This window comes from Pleurodeles waltl, chromosome 2_2 (genome assembly GCF_031143425.1).
Source record: "Pleurodeles waltl isolate 20211129_DDA chromosome 2_2, aPleWal1.hap1.20221129, whole genome shotgun sequence".
NCBI classification, from domain to species: Eukaryota; Metazoa; Chordata; class Amphibia; order Caudata; family Salamandridae; genus Pleurodeles; species Pleurodeles waltl.
Genome location: NC_090439.1, coordinates 976,868,582 through 976,891,217, shown reverse-complemented (window position 1 = coordinate 976,891,217; position 22,636 = coordinate 976,868,582). Strand labels below are relative to the sequence as shown.

The following is a 22,636-nucleotide window of genomic DNA, read 5'->3' as shown; positions in this document are numbered from 1 at the left end:
GAAAGCTGGTTTGACGCTGAATAAGAAGGACAGACATGATAGGATGGAAACTGATTGGATGAGAGAGGTCAAGTACTGACTTAAGTAGCAGGAGGATAATAGAATGCTTGACAGAGTCTTGGCAAGCCCAGTCGAGTAGGATAGTCCAGCAATTGAAAGGTTAGACAAGAAGGGAGGGTAGTTAAGACAGGACTATAGGCACGATCAAGCTAGGCCTTTTCAAAAATATGAAAAGGTCTTGATCTGCAAGAGAAGAGGTTGGAACATGACAAAGGAAATGAAATTGATCTAAAGGGGAAGATGTACTGTGAAAAGACTGAGGGATAGGAGAAAGTCTAGGAAAGACATTGGGAGATATACAACACTAAAACCAAAGACGAGGGATGGGAAAGGGTGAGAAACAAACCTCTTGTGAGACTCAAGAATAGAAGGAAGCAGTACAACGTGCATAACTGTAAGAGAGGTGTAAGATGAAGCAGCCCAATTAGAAAAGCGTCACAGACCCAGGAGGGGACATAATAGGCCAGTAAATGCCATATCAGAAAGTAATATAAGGAATGGGGAGTGTAGAAATGATTAGGAAAAGGAAGGGAATGGGGATGGGTGTAAAATAGAAAATGCAGTTTGAAAGAAGAAAAGACATCTGGCTGCTGGTACATAAGGAACACCACATGACTAGTAAAACCCAAAGTTGGTGACTCTCACTGCTACAAAGAAGAGACGTCTGGGTAGTTCCCAAGTTTAGGTGGTGAGCAGCACCTCAGCGTCTGTTAAAAGCACTCTTACAACACCAGCAACACTCTGAAACTGCTCACCTCAAATGTAAGTTTTTCTAGCAAAGCTTTTAACCATAGGATTAGCATAATGCCATCCACGAAGACCCAGAAAGGGACAAAGTTTTTTGCCATTTCTCCAACAGTCTTTGAGGATAGGATTAGCACAGTGCCATCCAGCCCGAACTGTAAAACGGCAAAAGCCTTTCACCATTCCAGGCACAGTACAGTCTCTCATTGCTAGATGTACACAGGGATGAACAAACATGCATGATGTGGAAGGACAGGTAGGGAGGTGTGTCAGGGAATATACAGAATGGTGTGGGCATTCTCAAAATATCAGTACATAGTTCAGGTAGTGAAAAGGGGACGTGATTAAAAGTATCACTTGATTACGAGGTAATATATTTTTCGTTTTGGCACTATTAGATGCTGAAACAGGTGAGACTACCAGATAAAGACCGGCCAATGATTTACGCTCCAACCATCGGGACATTTGATGGACCTGGCGAACCCACTTTGAAGTCAGTGAGAGTTCTCCAAGGTATGCCACTGAATGTGACAAGGTCACTACATCGCCACATGAGTAGCCTAAATTTGTTCATGATACTAAATGTCTATACCCTAGAACTACTCAATGAGTCTGATTAATTATTAGAATGTTCTCACCTGATCTCACATGAGGTGCTAGTTGTGTCATGTGCACAACGGCCATCTTAAGACCGGTTGGCCCACCACTGCAGTCCATTATACACAAATACAGAGAATTATCAGAGGCCCTTAGTTTTTGTCGGTCTTACTGTTATTTTGAATGGATGCATGTTCCATTAAAAAAAAAACCTTATGACGGACATCGATAAATTACGGCAGGTCAAATGTTGGAAGCAACTCACAGCTGTATTATGCAAACTCAAAATTATGAAAAACTCTCCAGTTAGAAAAGGTTTGAGAAACAACAGGTTTTAGTTGTTGTCTAGTAAGCAGATTCAGATTTATTGTTCCTGGTTAATAGTTTGTTTCTGACCAGTATAACAGTAATTGAAAATCTTGTGGCCCTTGGGTGAACTCAGTGAAAATAATGAATTTTCTACTGCAAACACTTAACAACTTTAGAGAGGAAGCCTAATAGTTGATTAGGCATATGTTTCATTAAATGGTGAGGGGCATACAAATAAAGACAAAGATTTGTGACAGAGGAATGTAATTTGAGCCAATGTAAAGGTTTGGAAAAGGCATGTGAAATGGTCCTAGTGATGCAAGGGTATTTAGGATTGCAAGGCACAGTAAGAGGCTGAAAGCCAAGATAATGAACCATGGTTGTTGAAGCTGTTATTTCGCAAGATATTATGTTCTGCTAGCTCAGTGACTAATTATAAGCTGTGCAGTTAGCATGATTTAACAATCATTTCCTACAGTGGTCTTTGGTTCACAACCTGATTTCAATTTATTTTAGGATCTTTTGTTAATTCATAGGCTGCAATGTTTTTAATTTAATTTGTGTTCCATTTTTTTGGGTGTGTGATTTTCATTGATTTTACCTAATGTGCCTGTCCTTCTAGCAGATTATGGTTCTACCAATTGAGCAGGTCTTACTTTCGTAGATTACCTGCCCAGCACATCGGTGCTCAACATATCCTGCTGCCTCTACAACAGGCTCCGAGCAGCTGATGCTCATAAGGGTAGCAGACACTCATGCAGCAGATGCATGCAATGCGTGTGCCAATGGCACAGGAAAGGCAAACTCGTCAGTGACATCTTACCTATTAATGTGGCTTAGATAGAAAGTGAATTTTGAGCATTCACCAGGTTTCAATATGCTGGTCGCGCCACCCAATATTTCTTGAGAGCTCCATTTCTTTCACTAGAAACACTTGCTCCAAACTGCCACAAAGGACAGGACACATTTGGGCCTTTCCAGTATTGTAAAATGCTTCCTCATTACTGCATCAGTGTGGATATGTTTTATTCGTCATGGGAATCTTGATAAAGGAGCCTTTTGCGCCAGATATTCTTTTATGTGCCCCTCTATCTCCAGTCATTTTCAACTGCAGCATAGCAGTGACAAATCTTCCCATCTCTTGGTTTGACAGAAATGCTGCTCTAGTTTTCTGTCTGTAAAACTTCTCTTGCTGCAATACCCGGGGTCTTGGCTGAGGTCTTGTAACTTTTATCAGGGTCTACCACGCTCCACTCTGACAATATTTTGCTAATCTGTTGGTCCTGTGACTTTAATATCTGGGAAGACAACTAAATGAACACGGAAGGCACCAAGGTCTAGGGGACATGCTCTGCATTAGCCCGGACTCAGTTTGTGACCGAGCCCTACTCACCAGCATGGTCATAGGATTGATCTGATCTTTTTCCAATCATGACAAGCTTGCCATCACTTGCTCTCAGCTTCTTGCCTGGTGCCGCCATCATGCTACTGTGTTTGGCAGGATCCCTAGGCACATGCTCTAGGCACTGGCAACACCTTCCGCTGCCTGAGGGTCTGCTGCAAGATTCCTGGCCATAATTTATACTTTCACAACCTTCTTCCAACCTCTTTTCTACAGGAAGTGATTCACGCAACGACTGCAGACAAAAATCTCACAACACATCTTAAAATGTTGCTTGATATCATTAGTCATATTAATCTTTTTCTGCCCTGCAGTTCATTATCTTCGATAAGGTGGAGGTTAAATTTTCATCAGAATGGACTGCAGCCAAAAAACACTGTAAGCCCCTGGAACATAAAGATGAGTACTTAGTAAAACTGCAATATAAAAATTTGCTGAAAAACGCTAGAGTGGTTTTTGACCAGCAATGCATATCTTCCACTCTGAAAAAAAAACTAAGTTGTTTTCTGCATCATTTATATACTCTTTGCTCCCACAGCTTGCTTTCCCCGCCACAGTGCTTTACCTGGAGCTTTATTCTAGTGGTTTTTTTTTCCACGCTTCTTTTGTTTCAAATGAGGCTATTTTGACAAACATTAAATCCATTAACAGGGTTTCACCACTGGACCCCTGTCCTGTGGGCCAGAATACCATTGAACTTTCTGCATAACCTCATCTATCAACTCCGATTTGCAATCTTTCTTTATATGAGGGACTCAGTTCCCTCTGCCAGGACAAAAGGCTTAAAAACCCTAAGGTAGATTCATGTCTGATGACCTATAATTAGGTCTATAGCTTTACTGCCTTCCACTCTAAGATTACAGAAGAGCTTGTCAACATCCAACTGTCAGTCTGAAAACATATTGCTATTACACCTTTAGCCATGTTTGATCCAGTCTTAAGATCGCTTCTAGAAAGCTAGCGTAAGAGCCAAAGCTTGGGCGTGTAGCAAGCGATCCTAATAAACCTTTTACAAGCTGCCTTTAACCCTCCACTCATTTCAGAAAGCAAAAACCTGATTTGTGGGGTGCCTCAAGGCCATAGTCTGCTAAAATGTACGTGGCGTTTCTGGCCCACTTAATACTACCTATCAAACTGGCAATATTTGCTCATGCAGATGACACACAGTTATATGCCTGCTAATTGAGAATAGGACATACCATCAGATTATGTTCAAAGAAGGTATATGTTCTGTCACAGCTCTCTGCCTAAAGTACAACAAAACGAAGTTTATGGGAACAGCAGAACCATGTGCTCTAATGCCTAGTGGGTCTCAATTTGAACACTCATCCATCCCCTCTCCGGTGGATAATGCCAGGAACCTTGGTGGTCATCTCTGACAGGCCTTTTAGTTTCACCGTTCATATGCATAAATACTTCTTCTTGTGTCCCACCACTAAAGTACAATTTTTCCTTTGCTTCCTTCTTCTTTCAAAAAGAAATTAAGTGCAGTCGACAATCACATCAGGGCTGGCCTTTAAAATTCTTCTTTCTGGGAATGCTGCTTGTCACTAAGGCCACAGCACATTCAGATCTCAGGAGACACATTTACTCAGACTAGGCCAGAGTTTTAGGCCCCATATGGCCTCCTATCACTTGCTCCCATAAGAGACCGGGCCATATTGAAACCCTTCTGCATGGACCATCAACTTTCCCACAACACAGCTTCTCTCCTTCACAAAGCCTCACTCCTTCATCAAAAGACTTCTTAAACCTCATATAACCATTCACCCTCTCCCTGATCTTTTTCTGCTACCATGTGCACTTCTGCAAAAAATAATATATATACCTACACACACACACACACACACACACACACACACTTTTCACTTCTCAGATTTTTATAGATCCATGCTAACTAAACACTCTAGTGCCCATCATCTGCTGTTTAGTGTTATGACAACCAGTAGTTGGACATTCTAAAACACAGAAAAGTGTTTTGGTGGTTATGTAATGTTTTTTACAATATTTTATGACTTTATCAAGAAAGCGCAACATCATTTCAAATAAAACATGTCTATTACTGTAGGAAGCTAGGTCTTTATATGGTATATCAAACCGGGGTATACCGTACAAAGAGTCCAGGGGTTTCCTTACTAGTGGATAGGGGCCTGCTCTAGCAATCGCATGGTGCTCTGTTTAGGGAGTAATGTTGTCGAATAGCCTTAGGCTTATCAGAGAGGAGTGTTAGACATCTGCAAATACACACAGTCAATAATTGATGCACACGACTCCAATGCACACCAATTTATAAAAAGAACACATATCTTTATATATATATTTAGGCACCAGAATCAATACGATCAGGTAAGTACATTTTGCAAGAGAAATACTTTTGGGTTTTGGAAGTCAACACTGCATTTTTCAGAGGCGGCAATGTTATCCTACAGAGGAAAAATAAATACAGCATACAGGTGTAGTACACCGACTTACGGGGCCAATCTCCTGGACTTAAGGTAAGTACGGGGCAAGGACCAAGGCCACACCGGGCGGCACTGTGGCAGCTGGGTGCAGAGGTGCAATGCAGAGTGGGGTGCCCAGTGTTAGTCAATGGGGATCAGTCAGGTTAAAAAGAGCCTGGAGGTTTGGACTGAGAGGCCATTTCGGGCTGAACCAGCAAGTGAGCTCAGCTCTCACGATGCTCTGGGACATGGAGACACCTTAGGTTCTCTTCTCCATGGGTCAGGGGCAATGGGTGCAGCTGTGTCTTGAGGCATTGGATTTTCGTCACCAGGAGCACTCGCAGGCGAGGGGGCCTGCAAACAGAGGCTGCAGGAGGCGTCGGTGATTCCACAGTGGGCATATCCAAGGTGGGCTTAGTCTCTTAAGGGCCAGGGACCACGCTGGCACCACTGGCCTACTTCAGCTCCGGCTAGGCCGCACAGGTGCAGTGGTCCTTTCCGATGTCAGGTTTTGGCAGTCCAGAGTCCTCTCTCACGTGTCTTGGGGTGCCTGCAGGATGCACGGAAGCAGCTCCGCTGCACCATGGAGTTCCTGGGTCTTTGATGAAGGCAGGCAGCCTCCCAGACGTTTGGAGGCATAACAGCATGCAGAACAAGAAGACTTTGGCACAATTCGGCAAAAACAGCAGACAGGCCAGCAGGGCTGGTGGCAAGTCAGTATTATTACTCAGTCTTAGTTTTTTGTGTTTTGAGAGTCCTCCTTCTTCGTAGGTCAGCAGGAATTGGATTTCCTGTTTCCAGGGGCTCACCTAAATAATTAATTTAGGTGTGTTTAGGGAAGTGCAATGGCAGCCTGCATAGGCGAGGTGAGGGGTCCCTGGGGTGACAATACATGCTGCGGCCCTTGGAGACCTCTTTGGTGCCCACACCCGAGGTAACTGGGGTACCCTTTACTAGGGACTCGTAGAGGTGCCAGAAGTATTGGCAATTGGGGAACAAATAACAGTTTTAGGAAAGGAGATCTGGCACTGGGGGCCTTGATAGCAGAAACCCAATGCACTTCAAGTCAAACTTGCATCATGTACCAGGCAAAAAGTGGGGGTGACCATGTCAAAAAGGGGCACTTTCTACAATTACACCTTAGTGAGGTTTCTTTCCACATGTTACCCTCATTTTACAAAAACCCAACACCATGTGAGAAACTAATAAGGTAGCAACAAACTTCCCACTTTCCTGCTATATTAAAGGATTTCCTAGTTTGATTACCAGGTAATGCTCATGAGTCAGCCAGACTTAGATGTTTGTTTGATTCTTTATCAAATAAAGACTTAAAATACAATTTAAAAATAAAGTGTCATGGTATGTTTTTATTGTAACAGCAATTTCTCTTACACGAGGCACTATATGTAGTATGATTTCATGAGTGTAGTAGAGGCTAGGTTACAAGAACATGTAATGGATGGGCAAAGAGAATGGAGGATGGACTAACATATAATTGCAACAGTACTTGATAGGGCGCTGAGCTCCATTGGCTTCCTAAAACACATGGCCTGACTGACATACTGGCATGCTGGGTGCTCCGTGGCGTGAGCTTTGCCCTCTCCTCAGAGATTGGTTGTGTAGCGCTTACAGTCATCTTAAGGACGGGAGGGGAGGGATGCAGACATCAACAGTATGAATCAGTTGTAGGGCAAATGAGAAAAGAATTGTGACTGCTGTTTTTGTGCCAGCATGTCACCACTCTCCTGAATGGTGCTGAGGAGACTATGGCCTTTTAATGCCTGCAAAGGACAACCTGCCATTACATAGCCACTTTCTATGAGGTCAGGGATCATGCTGCAATCCATTCAGAATCTACATGGAATACGCCTTCAATTACCATTGGTACTTTCAGAGTTACTTCCAGTAAAGCACTGTAGTCTTTTGTTCTTTTATAGCCACGATTTGAAAGCCCGACGGCAGACAATTCAGTGCTTAAAGAGCTCCACAGGAGAATTGGTAGAGTGCCTGCTTGGGCCCAGAATAAGGGTGTTTTCCTGTGTTGGACTAATTGTGGTTTACGCTATAAACAGAGCTGTCACTCGTATAGTGCTCCAAGACTGCTTAGCTGAAACTCAACTAGCTTCAGCTAAACAGTCTTGGAGCACTTTGTGAGTGAAATCCTCGCTAACCATCCTTGCTATAATCGCAGGAATGGTCCCAGATCTTACATTTGGCAAAGGTAAATTCAAATTTGCCGCGGAGGGTTCAAGCACAGCAACTACAGGAAGTAAACAATTAATCTCAGAGGAATTTCATTTTTCTCCCTCCTGGAGTTTTCATGCTCCTGTTGATTGTGGATGCCATCACTGGGAAGGCCATTTTTTGCTATCATGAACCTTCACAAACGTCATATTTGCAACTGAGAGGTGAAACTGAGTGTGGAAAAAAGAGAAAGTAAACAAGGCTTCAAGGCCTATTGTCTTCCTCTCTATTAGACACCTATGGTAGGAAGGTCAGTGACCATGGAATCAAAGGCCCACTATTCACCCTGAAGCACACCAACTCAGGTGACAAACTTCAGTTTCGTCACCTCTGGAGAGAACAGTATAGGGGCCTTATATTTTTCAGCCTCACGGAAAAACAAAGGGGCACTCACATTTACAATTTGTGGCCTGGAAGGATGTGTCACACTTTTTTGGTACAGATGACGGGTTTAGAACCCTGTTCTTTAGCTTCCAAGGTCAGCAACTTAGTCATTACATCATATTTTTACATACCACAAAACAGGTATATCGCACCAAAATGGTCAACAAGCTCCAAATATATTTTGAACATTATGGCACTAGAAGAGAACATCTTTTAAAAGAGTCCTTGATTAATACTTTATTTAACTTTTTATGTGTAATAGTGCAAATCAAAGCAGTGTTCTGCAGTAAAAGCATGGACACCCACTGCTTCCTGGGCCTATATTTTGGGCTTAAACCACAAAAAAGCCATAAGGAAGCGGTGGAGAGGATAGAGTGTTGTATACATTATCATCAGATCTTATCCTTTCTACAATAGATTTTGCTGGATAGATCCCCCCAAAATCCCTATTTTGCTTTATTTGCAGTGCATTTATGTGGGTAAAATATGCTGTGAAATTAAAGGATACAGTTCAAATTCAAGGTCCGAAATGATGTACTGAGGGAGTTCCTGAACCACCACCATCTGCACAAACTGTAAAACAGGACTGTAATAATGGAATACCTTCAAAGACATAAAAGTATTTGGTTACAAGAATTGTCTAAACATTTTCATTTATTCATATTTGTTAATGATATTTGCGATACCAAAAAACAAAGTAGAACTCTAAACATTCATTGTAAACTGTAGTAATGACATTTAGAGCAAGATGACCTCAAACAGTTGGGGTACCTATAAGCTAGTCTCTAAAATTTCTAAAGCTCCTAAATTTCTATATTCAATGTCTATTAAAAATTGAATCAAAGTAATAAAATTGAGTTTATGTCTCACATTATTGTAAACTTAGTGCTCATTTAGTTGAACATTGGACCTCTCCAAACATACAAACTGACATACAGTACAACATAATATTTGAACTCAAATTACTGTTAAATGCTCAGCCCAGTGCAAAAGCAATAACAGGTATGAATGAATATAAACACAAAACTCCATAATAAACGCACACCAATGGTCACAAGATCACCACCTGCTTCTCCATGATATTATTTTTTGAATCTCTGATGCACTTTCCATCAGACGGGGTCACAAGACCTGCTTGTTGAACGCACTGCAAGGTCTGCCTGTCTGAAAGATATGCAGTCATTGAGCTTCATCGACGGCAACCTAAACTCCATCATCAGCTATTGGCCAACACACTCGTCCACACAGAGATAAGGCGTAGAAACCAGCCCCAGACTCAAAAATCAAACCCAAGCCTATTTAGTGAAACCCCTTTAGATTAAAAGGGATAGTTAAAATACATACACATTAAATATATATATATACACACATACATATATATATATATATATATATATATATATATACACACACACACATACATATATACATACACACACTACTTAAATTCAAACTGAAATAAAGACAACAAATATTTAGCAAGTGTTAACGTTTTTCTTAAAGTTTGACCTCAACAACCCTGAATGTTTGACAGAAGTCATAGTGCATGGTGATCTCTTTCAATGTGAGCCACCATCAACCTACACACTCTTCTGGCATTTATTTATATTTTTGAAAGATAAATGTAGTTTTTAATGCACTCCTGAGACACAGTCTTAAATATTTGTTGTTTGCAAAGTGAACACTTCTTGGGGTAGAATTGTGCTACAGAGACATTTTAAATAAACAAACAATTAAAAATCTATAAAGAGAATATGGATGACATGCTACTGTAAAAAGCACCATAACTCACAGTAAAGGCTAGGACGGAAAAATACGACTGACCACTCATGCCAATCAATGCCTTAAATTGATAACTCAAAGCTCAATACATTTGCAACATTACATTTTAGGCTAAATAAAATGAAGAAAGAATTAAAGTGTGAAACTCAGCTGAAACGTGTGTACAGTATCATTAGGCATCTTAACATGTGGGATGGTTTAAAGGGTTCACAGATGCAGATCTTTGCAACCAAAGCAGACAAGTTTGGTGAAGGTCTGACAGGCACATTTAAAGTAGAAGTACTCAATGAAAGGAAAAATATCGGCCCCTTACCTCGGGTAATGTGCTCAACTTCTTTAGATGTTTATCATCCTTTGTGAATGATCTTATGATTTCATGTAGTGTGCTGTAATTGTTCTTTATTGAGCTTCTTAAGCAGAATTCAGGAAACTTAATTTCAGATCCAAACTCAAGAAGAAACACAATAAGAAAACACTTCAAATACATCACCATTGTTATCCTGGCAAATTAATAACATGCAATATGTGCTTACAAGGAGCCTTTTGCACATGCATAATAAAAAATAAATTTTACTGTCCTGTACCAACTCTTCAGTTAAGCTATCTTTCATAAATGATTATACGATGAGGACTTAGAAGTATTCTAAACCACTACAGTCCAAATCACAAAAAGTCTGTAAGGCACCTGCCTGTGATATTAACATTTCGTTAGGGGACAGGAGGATCATATATAAAAATATAAATATGGGGAAATATGGTCACAGGTCAGCAATGTAATCTAATCAAACACTGCATCTTGCCATGCTCCATAATGATGTGAACACATTCTAAAAGAAAAAGTTACTTACCTTTGGTAACACTCTTTCTAGTTGATACTCTAACCACATATTCCTCACCTTTAGAAAATGCCCAGGTTCCAGACTGGATCCAAAAGATTTTCCAGCACAGCCCCTGTGCCTTACAAGGGGGAGTCACGCAGCTCCATGTCGACTGTGCTCCATCCGGAAGTGACGACTGAAGCCACTGATGTCAGTTTCTTTCTGAATATTGCCCACACGCTCAGAAACAAAGCCCAAAAAGTAATTGCTAGTGCCAGTCTGCAAATCTCTAATTTGAGACCTTTTAGATGGAAAAGGCTCCATTCCACACAATGAGGAAGCAGGAGGGCAGTGGGGAATCTGCAGTTAGAAAAGTAAAGTTTCCTTCTAGTGTATACTTCTAACTGCAGATTCCTCATCTTTAAAACAGAGACCAAAGCAGTACCTACCCAAGATGATGGGACTGACACATACCAAAAAGCCCTGCAGGACCGAACTGACAAAATGCCCTTCCAGTTGTACCTGGCTGTGAGGGAAGTAGAGCTTTGGCAACATGTCCATTGATGCCCACATTGCAGCCTGACAAATATCCAGGAGACGCACTCTGCGTGCTAACCAGTAATAGCAGCCTTTGTCATGGTGAAATGCATCCATCAACACTTCTAGAGATTTCTTCGTGGCCGTTGCACAGCAGATCTTAATGCAAAGGACTACCCTCTTGGACAAAGTCCATTCATGCACCGTACTGCCTTTCTTTGCCCCAGAGATCTCCACAAAGAACTTATTGTCCACTCAATGGTCTGTGGTAGGATAGATGAAAAAATGGGACACTCCTTTGGTGTCCAAAAGATGGAGTCTCAACTCCTTCTGCAAGCAGGGAGGCGGGGCAAAGAATGTTAGGAGAGGGACGGATTGCCCAAAGTGAAAGGAATATTGTTAGCCCGCAGTTCTCTGTGTTCCCATTTGGAAAAGAAAATATTGGGATGCTAATCCATCTAGAGATAAGAAGCAATAATAAAAACAGTTTAAGACAACCAGTCAAATAGAAATACCCAAAACGTTGCATGAAAAAGTGACATCTTGATTAAAAAAGATTATTTGGCATTGAAGGTCAGAGAGACTATGTATTGTCTATTGTTGACGGTATTTTGAGCTCAAGGTTAATAAAAGGTCATCATCAGGACAAGGGGGCAGTGAAGAGCACTGTGCTTTAAAAAGGAACTTAAGGGGACAATTGGTTAATAATAACAACGAGGTTGGTTCAAATTGAACTAAATCAAAGTGAAGAAAACACAAAGGTTAGAGGGTTCCTGATAAATAGAATGGAACTACAGGGTGAATGGTTGCACAACGCTTGCAAAGTAGGATGTAGAACATGTGAAATTGGAATAGGAATAGGGAGGTGGGGGGTTGAACTCAAAGGGAGTACAGTTACTCACACAAGAAGATTAACAAATCAGTCCTGCAGAGTGTGGTGTTAGGTCTGCATAACACAGAGGCAGAAATACATTATTATGCTGAAATGAAAGGACCAAAATGCTAAGTTAAAAACATACAGTTGCACAGGTTTGTAATTAATCTATATGGAAATGCATAGTGGGAGGTTAGTGAATAGGTCAATCTAAGAGGGAAATACAGGAAAATTAGGAGATAACGTCTTTCCTCTTGGACATGAGCCCGAACAAAAGGGTCAAGCATGTCCAAAGCACCACATGGGAAAGAAGGCAGACTGCCCACTGTTGCAGTCCTCGTAGATGGAAAAACTAAGCCAATTAATGATAATTAGGCGCCAAACAGATGCAGGAGGCAGAGGCAGGAACAAATCAAATTGGCCCATGTACAATAAATACCAATCCATAGTCAGGAAGAAATACAAAAGTATGGAAAAGTGAAACGTGCAACGGGACTGAATCACCATCCACTTACTCGGCTAACAGCAATGCCAACATTGATGAGAACAGCTGAAATAACGGTACATGGGAGTATGAGCAAGGAGGAAGTTGAGTTACACGATCACGTAGGGAGCTCAAGCGTGGGACCACTAGACCACACTAAGCAGTTACCTAGACAATGGTGCAAAGTGTGAATCTGCACATTTAAGGAGGTTCCTGATGGAGGAACTAATTAACAAATTTACACAAGAAGATAACCAGTAATTTTTAACACATTTTCGTAGGGTGTGCAACACTTCAATTATCCTGTACCCGAAGGAGTATTTGGGTCCATAATTAGTAGTTAGACTTTAAGCCAAAGAATAATGGTGAAAGTAGTTAATTACAGTAAATAAATACACATGTACAGAGTAAGGACAAGAAGTGTTAATGCACACTATATGGAAGTACAATCAACTCAATTGTTGGTACTCAATGACTGGGGGCAATGCAAACCACTCAGTGGCCCTAACAATTTCTATTGGTACCTTATTAAAATATGTACAACATGATAGAGAGCAATGGAGAGAATGGAATTAGAGTGCTAATCGTTTTGTCATGGATTGGGGCGAGGAGCGACCCGCAAAGGTGAATCTATGAGAGCTGCCTAGGCATCAGCCAAGAAACCCCTAGATTTCATTTGTGCATGGTGCCGGAGTACCACACTTGTGCCAACTGCTCTATCTAAGCAGTCTGTTGTATCCCCAGATCCAATCATGCACTTGCCTACATCCTCGCCATCTTGAACATTCTGTGTCAAATAGGCAAAAAATTGCTCCAGGATGGCTGGTAAGATCTTCGTAACCGAATCCTACAATGCACTGGAGTACATTCAAGGCAAACTGCTAGCTCTGTCCGACCTGACAGTGAGCAGAAAAAACATCCTCTTCTCAAACCCCTCTCAATTATTGTTACCTATTTGTCTAGAGTGTGGAGGGGGTTAGTAAGAAAAGAATTGGGAATAACCCTGCTAGCGTAGGCCTGTAGTACCAGGCTCTCAGGTATAGAGTGCGGTGGGCACATCAAGTGGGTCTGTGGCAACATGCCACCCTTCTGGTTACAAGTGAGCACAAGCAGGGTTCGGTACAAGAGCCCATGAGAGCGTCAGTCAGATTCTCAATGAACGGCAGTATGGGCATCAGATAAGGATTGTCCGGGTTGTAATACTTCTGTTTTTTTTTTTTTTTTTTTATCTCAACGGGAGACATTTGTAGAAATAATACTTGAGCTTCCCACTTACTCAACATGTCAAATGAAGCGGACTCCTCTGTAGAAGGGCTGGGGAAGAGACCAGCTCAGTGTCAGTGTAAGTGCCTCACACTCTGGCTCCTTAAAGGTCCAGTCCATATACAAATTCATCATGTTGTGGGGAGAATTTGTCCCCACTATAACCATCTTCACCAAAGGCTATGGTCAGACTCCGAAACAGACGATTGTTGGAGCACCAGCTTCGGCTCTAGGCAAAGGTGCTGTCCTATCAGTTCAGGATGTATGAGGGCCAGGCACTTAGGGACTGAGCGCAAGAGTGAGACTGATGTCCTCTTCCTGCATGGGTGCAGCATGAATCAGTGCTGGGCGTGGAGTCAGCCCGGAACCTAAAAGCGTTTTCAAGAGGCATAGATGGTGGCCTCCACAGATCCAGGGGGCATAGAGGTGTGCCAGAGGGAGCTAGTAGGGTCCCAAAGATGCAGGCCATGGCCTCCCTAAATGCCTACATCTGTGGATGTGTTGCAACACACCTTGAAATTTGGGGTGCTTCAGAATCAGCTCCTCGATAGGGGGGCCTGAGAGTGACACTGTGGGGCACTTGGACACCCTCACAATTTCTCAGGAGGGTGGCAAGGCTAGGAAGAGGCATGTGTGGACTTCTTGTGTTTCTTCCTGGATTTTGACCTAATCAAGGACTTGGAATGCAATAATGGCCTCTCGCTGGACAAGCCCCAAAATGGGTTGTGTCCTAGACTTCAAGTGGGAGCGACTCATATGTGACTTTCTTCAGTGCCTGTGACTTATAGCCTGGCACTGTAATCTCCAATCGCCTAAAGATGCAATCATGTCATGGAGTTGTGTCGTGACCCTACATACCAGAGACAGACCTTGTGTGGATCTCTTACAGATATGTGTTTGTGATTAATGCCTACAAAAACAGTCGTCACCTGGGGCAAAGCGGAGTTGACATGGAACCGCTCAATGCCACCTACGGGTGTGCCAGGGCTATGCTGAAAAATCTTCCGGATCCAGTCTAGCACCTGGGAATATCCTCAAGGTGAGGAATCATGGTTAGTATGTTTCTAAGAACAGTTTGATTATCTTTGGTACCCATTTATCTAATGTGATCTCCCATCTGAGAAGAAGGGCTGGAACACTGACACTCTCGTAACTCAGTCAAGGAACAGCAGTTCACAGGGTGGGAAAGGGATGGTAAATGACAGCAGGGATATCCAGAACTTTTCAACGCTTGAAGAGACATAGTGGCAAGCACTGCAGCCCCGGCAGAAGGTCAAATGCACCCATGAGTTTGAACTCTCATTAGAAACCCAACAGCCTGGCGAGGAGGAATTCCAAAGGCTACCAATAAAACAAAAATCCAGAGAAAACTATACAAGAAATCACAATTGATGTGGAGTACCACACCAGATGGGAGATGCAAATAAAAGTAATAGGCTGCCTAACTGTTGTGCAAAGGAAGCAAACAGGTCCATAGCTACCTACTGCTACAGGAATCCAAATATGCCCTTCATCGTAACATTCATCTATTATGTTTGTACCCCAGCTTTACCCTGACCTCTTAGGAAATTTCAGTCTACAAGGCTCCACAATCTGCCCAAACCCATACAATCCTAATGATGTGAACTGGATCATAGTCTGAACACATAATAAAGTTCTTCAAGAACAAGTGGCAAGAGCTTCACAGTATAGTGCTGGTCATTATTTGGATCATGGATTCACACAAAACATTGAAACATCTACCCTGACAGTCAAACGCAAATCTTGTCAGATCACAACTTCATATTCATTAACCTGACCAATCTAATCTCCAATGTCACTGGCTGCAGCAATACATTTCCCCCCCCCCCCACTCTGGTCAGGTACATTAAAAAAAAAATATCAGAGACGTTTGAGTCATACAGAACCACAAAAACTAACCTGCCCTCCGCTGGAGAGCCCGAACCCTTGCCTGTGAACCTCTACCAAAATATATGAGCCACTCTTGCTAGGATAGAGCCAGCAGAATCCTGTAAATCCATAGTGAGTATTAAAGCGACCATGAAAAGGTTCAAAAGAAAACTCACAGAGTTGAAACATGCCTGCTGCACCTTGCAACAGCAATGGCAAAAGTTGTACACTGCAGAGGACAACCCTGCCACAACTGCATTTGAAATATTGTAACAAAACCTTTAGAAGAGCCACGAAGATTTGTTAGGCTAAACATATACTATGCACAGGCCAATGAAATATTTAGCAAATACTGCCTATTGTATAATAAGGATATGCCTAAAGCAACCTGTTAGAAATAGGATTCTTGGTTGGCTGAGCTATGCACCCAGGCCAGACAGGAACCACTGCTTTAGTCAGGGTAAGCTAAGTACACACTAAAAAACAACCCGTGCTCAGTCTCTGGTAGCTTGGCACAGTGCAGTCAGGCTTATCTAAAGAGGCGATGTGTAAAATATTTGTGTAACACACACATTAACACAACGGAAACACTACAAAAAGACTCCACACAATAGCAGTGTGTATTATTAGCAAAAACAAGACCAAAATTATAAAAATACAATATATACTTTTCAAGATATGCACATTTAAAGAATATCAGGACTTACAGTGCTCAATAATTCGTGAGTGTCGAAAGAACACTCCCGTTTTGCTTAAAGTAGGTAAAAAGGCAGGGTTTGCAAGTTCTGGAGTGTTGAGGGATCACTAGTGTTGGATCGGGTAATTATGGTCTCGCCAACAGGTTTCCACTACCTTACGTAAAACAACAGAAGAATGTCAATCAACATGACCACCACTGGGTGGCAACCAATCACTAGAGGGGACAAACACAGTAAACCCTGAGATGGTCTCTCGAAACCGGGCTGCAAAGAAAGACTTAGCAGATTGTCAGTGGGAGCGCGGGGAGCTGCAGGGACCCCCGAGGTCCGTTGTGAACCAGTACCTGTTCTGGGTGCTGGGGACGGGTGGATGGGGGGAGGGGGGAGGAGGGGGTGAGCCAGCACAGTGCTGGTTTCCGGCTCTGTCAAAAGTGGCTGGGGTGATATTGAACAAATGCAGCTGATCTGCCTGGCACACAGCCAGAGGCACCGCTCTTGTCTGGATAATCCGCTTACAGGGTGCTGACGTATGGACACGGAGTGCTGGTCTTTGTGGCTGGAAGCAATTGGTGACTTATAGAGTATAGCACTGGGCCTCCCAGAGTGGAGCACTTATCTTTGGAGGAAGAAAGTGCAGACTTTTGGTAGGTTTCAGCTGCTGAACTTGGAGACCCACAGCAGTGCTGGTACAGTAAAAATCTTTGATGGCCCGGATACTTTTAGGCACAGGGGGCAAGCCAACAAGCCCTTGGAGAACACTCGGGGTACAGCAAAAAGGTAGCAGGGAGCAGGCCAGCACACCAAACAGTCAGCAAAGCAGTTAACAAAATGGCAGTCTTGCCTGGCAGCACAGCAGTCCTTCTGGCAATATGCAGATGTAAAGCCAGCAGCATCAGGTTAACAGTCCCACGCAGTGGCTGATTTTAGGGGGGGGAGGGGTGGTCGGAGACCCAGTACTTATATCCATAATAATGGACCTCTGATGTAGGGGATGACTTCAAAGGAACTCTCTGAAGTGCACAAGGATCCCTTTCAACCAAGTTCTCTCTGCCAGTCTAGCTGGGGGATGAGGGACGGTAAATCAGTCCTTTTTGAGGGGACAGGCCACTGCCCTTTGAAGTGTAAGTGTGAGCCCCTCCCTTCTTTCCTGCCTAGGAAGGCCCATCAGTATGCAGATGCAGTTGAGTTTTGTGGCACAAATGTAGCTGTCGCCCAGCCCAGAAGTGTACTGGAGACACGCTGTCAGGAACACAGAGCAGTAAGTAAAGAAAAATGCCCACTTAAAAAAAAAAAAAAAAATGCATTTTTAAATTAGAAGTGTTCAAATCCAACTTCACCAGTACAGAACATTTATCATTACTATTCCAAAGATATGAAACATGACAAAGATACTCCCTTCTGACTGGGAATTACAGCTTTAAAGTATTGTAAGGAATTCGCAATGCTAACCTTTGAATAGAGTAGGTCTCACAGTAGTAAAAAAAACAATACAGGCGGTTTGTCAATATCAGGACATGTAAAACATAAAGATACATTTCCTACCTTTTACTTATATAACACCCCACCCTTAGGGTTACTTAGGCCTTACCTTAGGGGTGACTTATATGTAATAAAAGGAGAGGGTACAGCTTGGCATGTAGTGTTAAATGCCAAGTAGAAGTGGCAGTAAACTGCACACACAGGCCCTGCAATGGCAGGCCTGAGACAAGTTTGAAAGGCTATTTAGGAGGGTGACGCAATCAGTGCTGCAGACCCACTAGTAGCATTTGAAGTACAGGCCTTGGGTACATGGTATACCACTTTTCAACTAAAAAGGGGGCCCTTGCAAACTTGACAGGAGATCATCCCCTGCTGTGGACAAGGGGAAGATGGCACTAACACGCCTTGTCCAATCTGCTACTTTTAATGCAGTTGGCCGTACAATTCTGTAGGAAAGTCTGGAGCAATGGGTGAGAATAATTGGAGCTCCTCTTTGACTGATCCAGCCTTTTCAGACCAACAGCAGCAAAACATTAGGACTGGATCAGCCAAATCATTTGCACACAGTTTGTCCCACAGTAGGCCCAAATAATCAGCCCTCTTGTGTCTTTTATTCATATATATGTTTACCTAAAGACACAACTCCTAAATCCATACTGCATAAACATTCAAATGAAAATGCACGATATGCAAATCCACTTCCACGACAAACTAGAAAACTCAACCAATATCACAATGTCCCTAAACAACTTACCTTTCGGATTGATGACATCAGTATTTGCAGGAGAGGAGCTGAAACCACAGCTGTGGTCATCAAAGCAACCAAGTGCGACTTTGTATCCTGCAACTGGCCCGTAGGCCTCAGAACCACTCTTCCAATATCTTTGAAAGTAAGGAATCTGGGGACAACACTTGAACTTTCAAATCTTGTTTGTTTCTGAAATCAAAGCTTAAGTCCAGAGTATAAATCTCCAGCTCTCCTTACGCCTAAATAATTCCACCACTGCTCCACACTGATGACAGAATGGAGCTGACAAGATATGGCCTGGACGAGCCTGGATTACTGTAATATTTTTGTGAGGAATCTTACTGTGAAGCTACAAAGCCTGCAGCCACAACGTGCCTACACCTCTGTAAGTAACACTACTGACTACCAGTTGACTCCAAGAACAAATTCAAGATCCCCTTTACTTTCAAACCCTAGGATATCTACAGAAACTGGCATCTCATTACACAAGTCCCAGTAACAAAGATACTGTTTTCTGCATCAACTTTAACATGGCAGCCAAAACCCACTAAGCTTAATCACTGGTGATTATTTGTGCATCCAACAACTAATGTTAAATTGGCCCATTTGTTTACAACCTTGCCATAGAACACTACATGATGTATAACATATGAAGCTTAGTGATTTCTGCAGGCAATTGTAAACTATTCCCACAAAACCCACTAACTTCTTTACCGCACTTTGACTGTCCATAAAAAGATCTCCACCAAAATGTCCCACAAGAGGGGCACACCCTAGGACACTTTATGTTCCTTTTCCTTAACTTCAGTTAAAGTGTAAATAAATGCTTGTCCGTTTAACATCTTTCTATATGTTAGTGCTCAGTCATGTAAACAGCAGCCCAGTGCAGCTGATCACAAGGAGGCCATCTGGGTGGTACAATGAGTATCACAGCTCTACAGGAATCAAATGATGACAGAGAGGAAGAACTGGAATTCCTCAGAGGAGAAAAGATCACCTTTTGGGAAAAGAACATTATAATGCAAGAAAACCTAAAGACATTAAAAACAGATTGCAAAGGAACAATGGGCATCCCAACAGAGTAGAAGAAAAGAGACAAAGTTTTACGCAGCAACTCGTGAGATAGGTGTTGGGGCAGATGAAGACAAGCCAATCAAGTTTTATTGCACTCATGGGTTGGTAGATCCTCCACATGACAAGGAACCAGTCCACCTGATATTACCAGGTAGCACAACTTTTGATCTAACAAGAAACCAGGACAACCGCTTATTTTTTTTGGGGGGGGGGGGGAAGTCATCGGTTCTCCATCATTGAGGATTTGCAGTGATCACACTCCTTATGAGGAAATAATTTAGGTCAGGGAGACAGTGTGTGAGACAACGGACAGCCCAATACAGGTGGAAGCATCCCTTTAAGATTTGTATTGAATGGCAGAACCAGCATTTCAAAAATATATGGCTAAGAGAAGTGTCAGGAATCTCGGGCATCTTGCCTGATGATTCCTTACAGGGAAGCAGCAACCCAGACAGAATGTAAATGGGTCCTCAACAACAAAGTAGTGAGATGGAAAATTACGAAGAGACGATGGACCATTAAACCCAACCTGGAAACTTTGAGAGAGGAAAGAAAGTCGGCAAAAGAAAACATGTGCTATGATCAGTCAGTGAAAAACTCTTCATTTGACAGAATACTCCATCCATAAAAGTACATATCCAAAAAAATATATATATATTTTAGAAAACATAAAAGAAACAGTTTTATGATGAATACAAAACTTATACAGAAAATGAATAACGGTCTCTTAACGTGAATTAGTAGTCAAAACAAATAATCATTATTATTTAATATGCATGTAACTTTCTCAGTTTGGGTGCAGCCATGATGTAATAAGGAGCAGCAAACAAGTTTCCATGTTTGGAAGCAATTGTTAAAAAAAAAAAAAAATGAAAAAAACAAATCCTCTATTAGAGACAAAAGAGTTTAAAAGAAGCATAGGGTGCAGGAAACACACCCGCTCAAGTTCACATAAGGAGCAAAATAGTGTAAAATGCCAAGCATTCATGGTCTGGAATGCCACTAAAAAAAATGTACAATATTAAGCCGAACGCGTACAAGATAAAACCTATGTTGGGGATGTGCAAACCAAGCTAGATAAGGTTCAAAACCTGTTGATGGTGAGGTCAACATATAAGCAGTTACTGAGGGCTTGTACAGGGCACCTAATATTCTCGTCTCCTCTCTGTGAGACATAAAACCTACCTTCACTTGTGACTGACTTTTTGCCAATAGTTTCAGGATTGGTGAAAAATGTTTGAACCTTAAATTTAACAGGTTTACCCTGAAGCATGATAGCCAACATATTTTCCGTGCCAGGACAACTAGTTAGAACCTGTCTTGAGAGCTTTGCATTTGTATCAGCCCATAATTTAAACCACAAGGCAAGAGGGGTAAAGTTATTATCGTCCTCCAGATACCTCAATCATGCTTCTGTATGTAAAATAAAACCAGCTGCTGATCTCGGAAGGGCTAAAAGCTTGCATAGGAATCCATTCTCCACTACATGGAGTTTGCCAACAGCTGCACAGCCCTAAACCCCTTCTCCATGCGTACCTACCGCGAGCACTTACTTCTATAAATGTGAACTAATTCTCTAACCGGTTTTTGTCCCAGCCTTTTTGCGAACTTAAACGTAGCATTTATGCCAGCCTCCATTTTTCCTGCCTGATTTGCCACCAAGGTATCCCAACGCCCTCCTGCATCCAATAGAATGCCTAGATAATTAATTAAATTAACTCTCTTAATAGGATTTCCGCCCCTAAAAAAAAAAAGTTTTTAGTTTGCTGTTTTTAGGCCCCCAAAATATAGTAAAAGGTTTCTCATGGTTTATTTTTAGACTAAGATCCAAAATAAAAGCTGAAAAGCCAGTTAACAGTTGTGCGTGTTAACAAAATGATATCATCCACATATAGGAGCAGGGGTACTGCTCGAAAACCAATCCTACGGACATCATCTGTGCATGTAATAAGATGGGACTCAAATGAGTTAATGTAGACAAGAAAGAGGAGTGAAGCTAAAATACATCCCCTTGTCACAACTATTGGGCCAGTACAATCACTCAACTGAGTAAAGCAGACGCTAGTTAATGTGTTCTGGTGTAAGCTTCTTATTAGATTCAATAAAGGGGGCTCAAAACCCACCTGGCCCAGTAGATCCCATAACCTCTACCTATCCACTAAATCAAATGTGCAGGAGAGCTCCACAAAAGCCATGTGCAAAACTCCTTTCTTGGCCAAAACTTATTTATCTTTTATAAGTACTAAAGTCAGGGCCTGCTCCACTGTGCCTAAGAGGACTAAAAAAATAATTTTCCTCCTCTCAGGATTCCAACCTCCCCCAGGACAACAGGATCAATACTTTTAACAGTGGAATATAACAGGGAGATTGGCTGGTAACACTTGGGGGCATTCCTGACTCCCTTATTAAAAATTGGGATTGTAACAGATTCCCTCCACAAAGGGATCAAATCACAGCTCACGGCAGCCCTTAAGGCATTTGTGACAAGAGGGGCCCAAAAAATCAATGTTTGACTTAAACAAGTCGTTCGGAACCCCCATCGGGGCCTGGGGTCTTCCCATTTTTTGCACTAGTAATGGCTTCAGCAACTGAGGATACATTTATGAGTTCCTCTATCCAGGCCTCCTCCTGTACCTGGCACGGCTCAGGGCTGTTTTCAGGAAACCTCTTTCCACCTGGAGACCCGGATTAAAAATAGAGGTAAAATGGGTCATCCATTCATGTGCTGGGATATGACATGCCACCTCTGAGAGTTGATTATCCGAAAGGAATGGGCAGTTGTCCTCATCCCAAAATAAAAATATTATC

At 42.2% G+C, this 22,636-nt stretch overlaps 1 protein-coding gene across 1 annotated transcript in view; it reads right to left on the bottom strand.

The window, feature by feature from the left end:
• MTBP (MDM2 binding protein) overlaps positions 1–22,636 on the bottom strand; it is a 192,924-nt gene that overhangs the window by 118,359 nt on the left and 51,929 nt on the right. Inside the window, exons 8-9 of the mRNA XM_069220682.1 lie at positions 10,277–10,411; positions 8,690–8,784 (exon numbers count right to left, since the gene is read on the bottom strand). Of these exons, the coding sequence (XP_069076783.1) occupies positions 8,690–8,784; positions 10,277–10,411 (230 nt within the window). The remainder of the gene's footprint in view (positions 1–8,689; positions 8,785–10,276; positions 10,412–22,636) is intronic.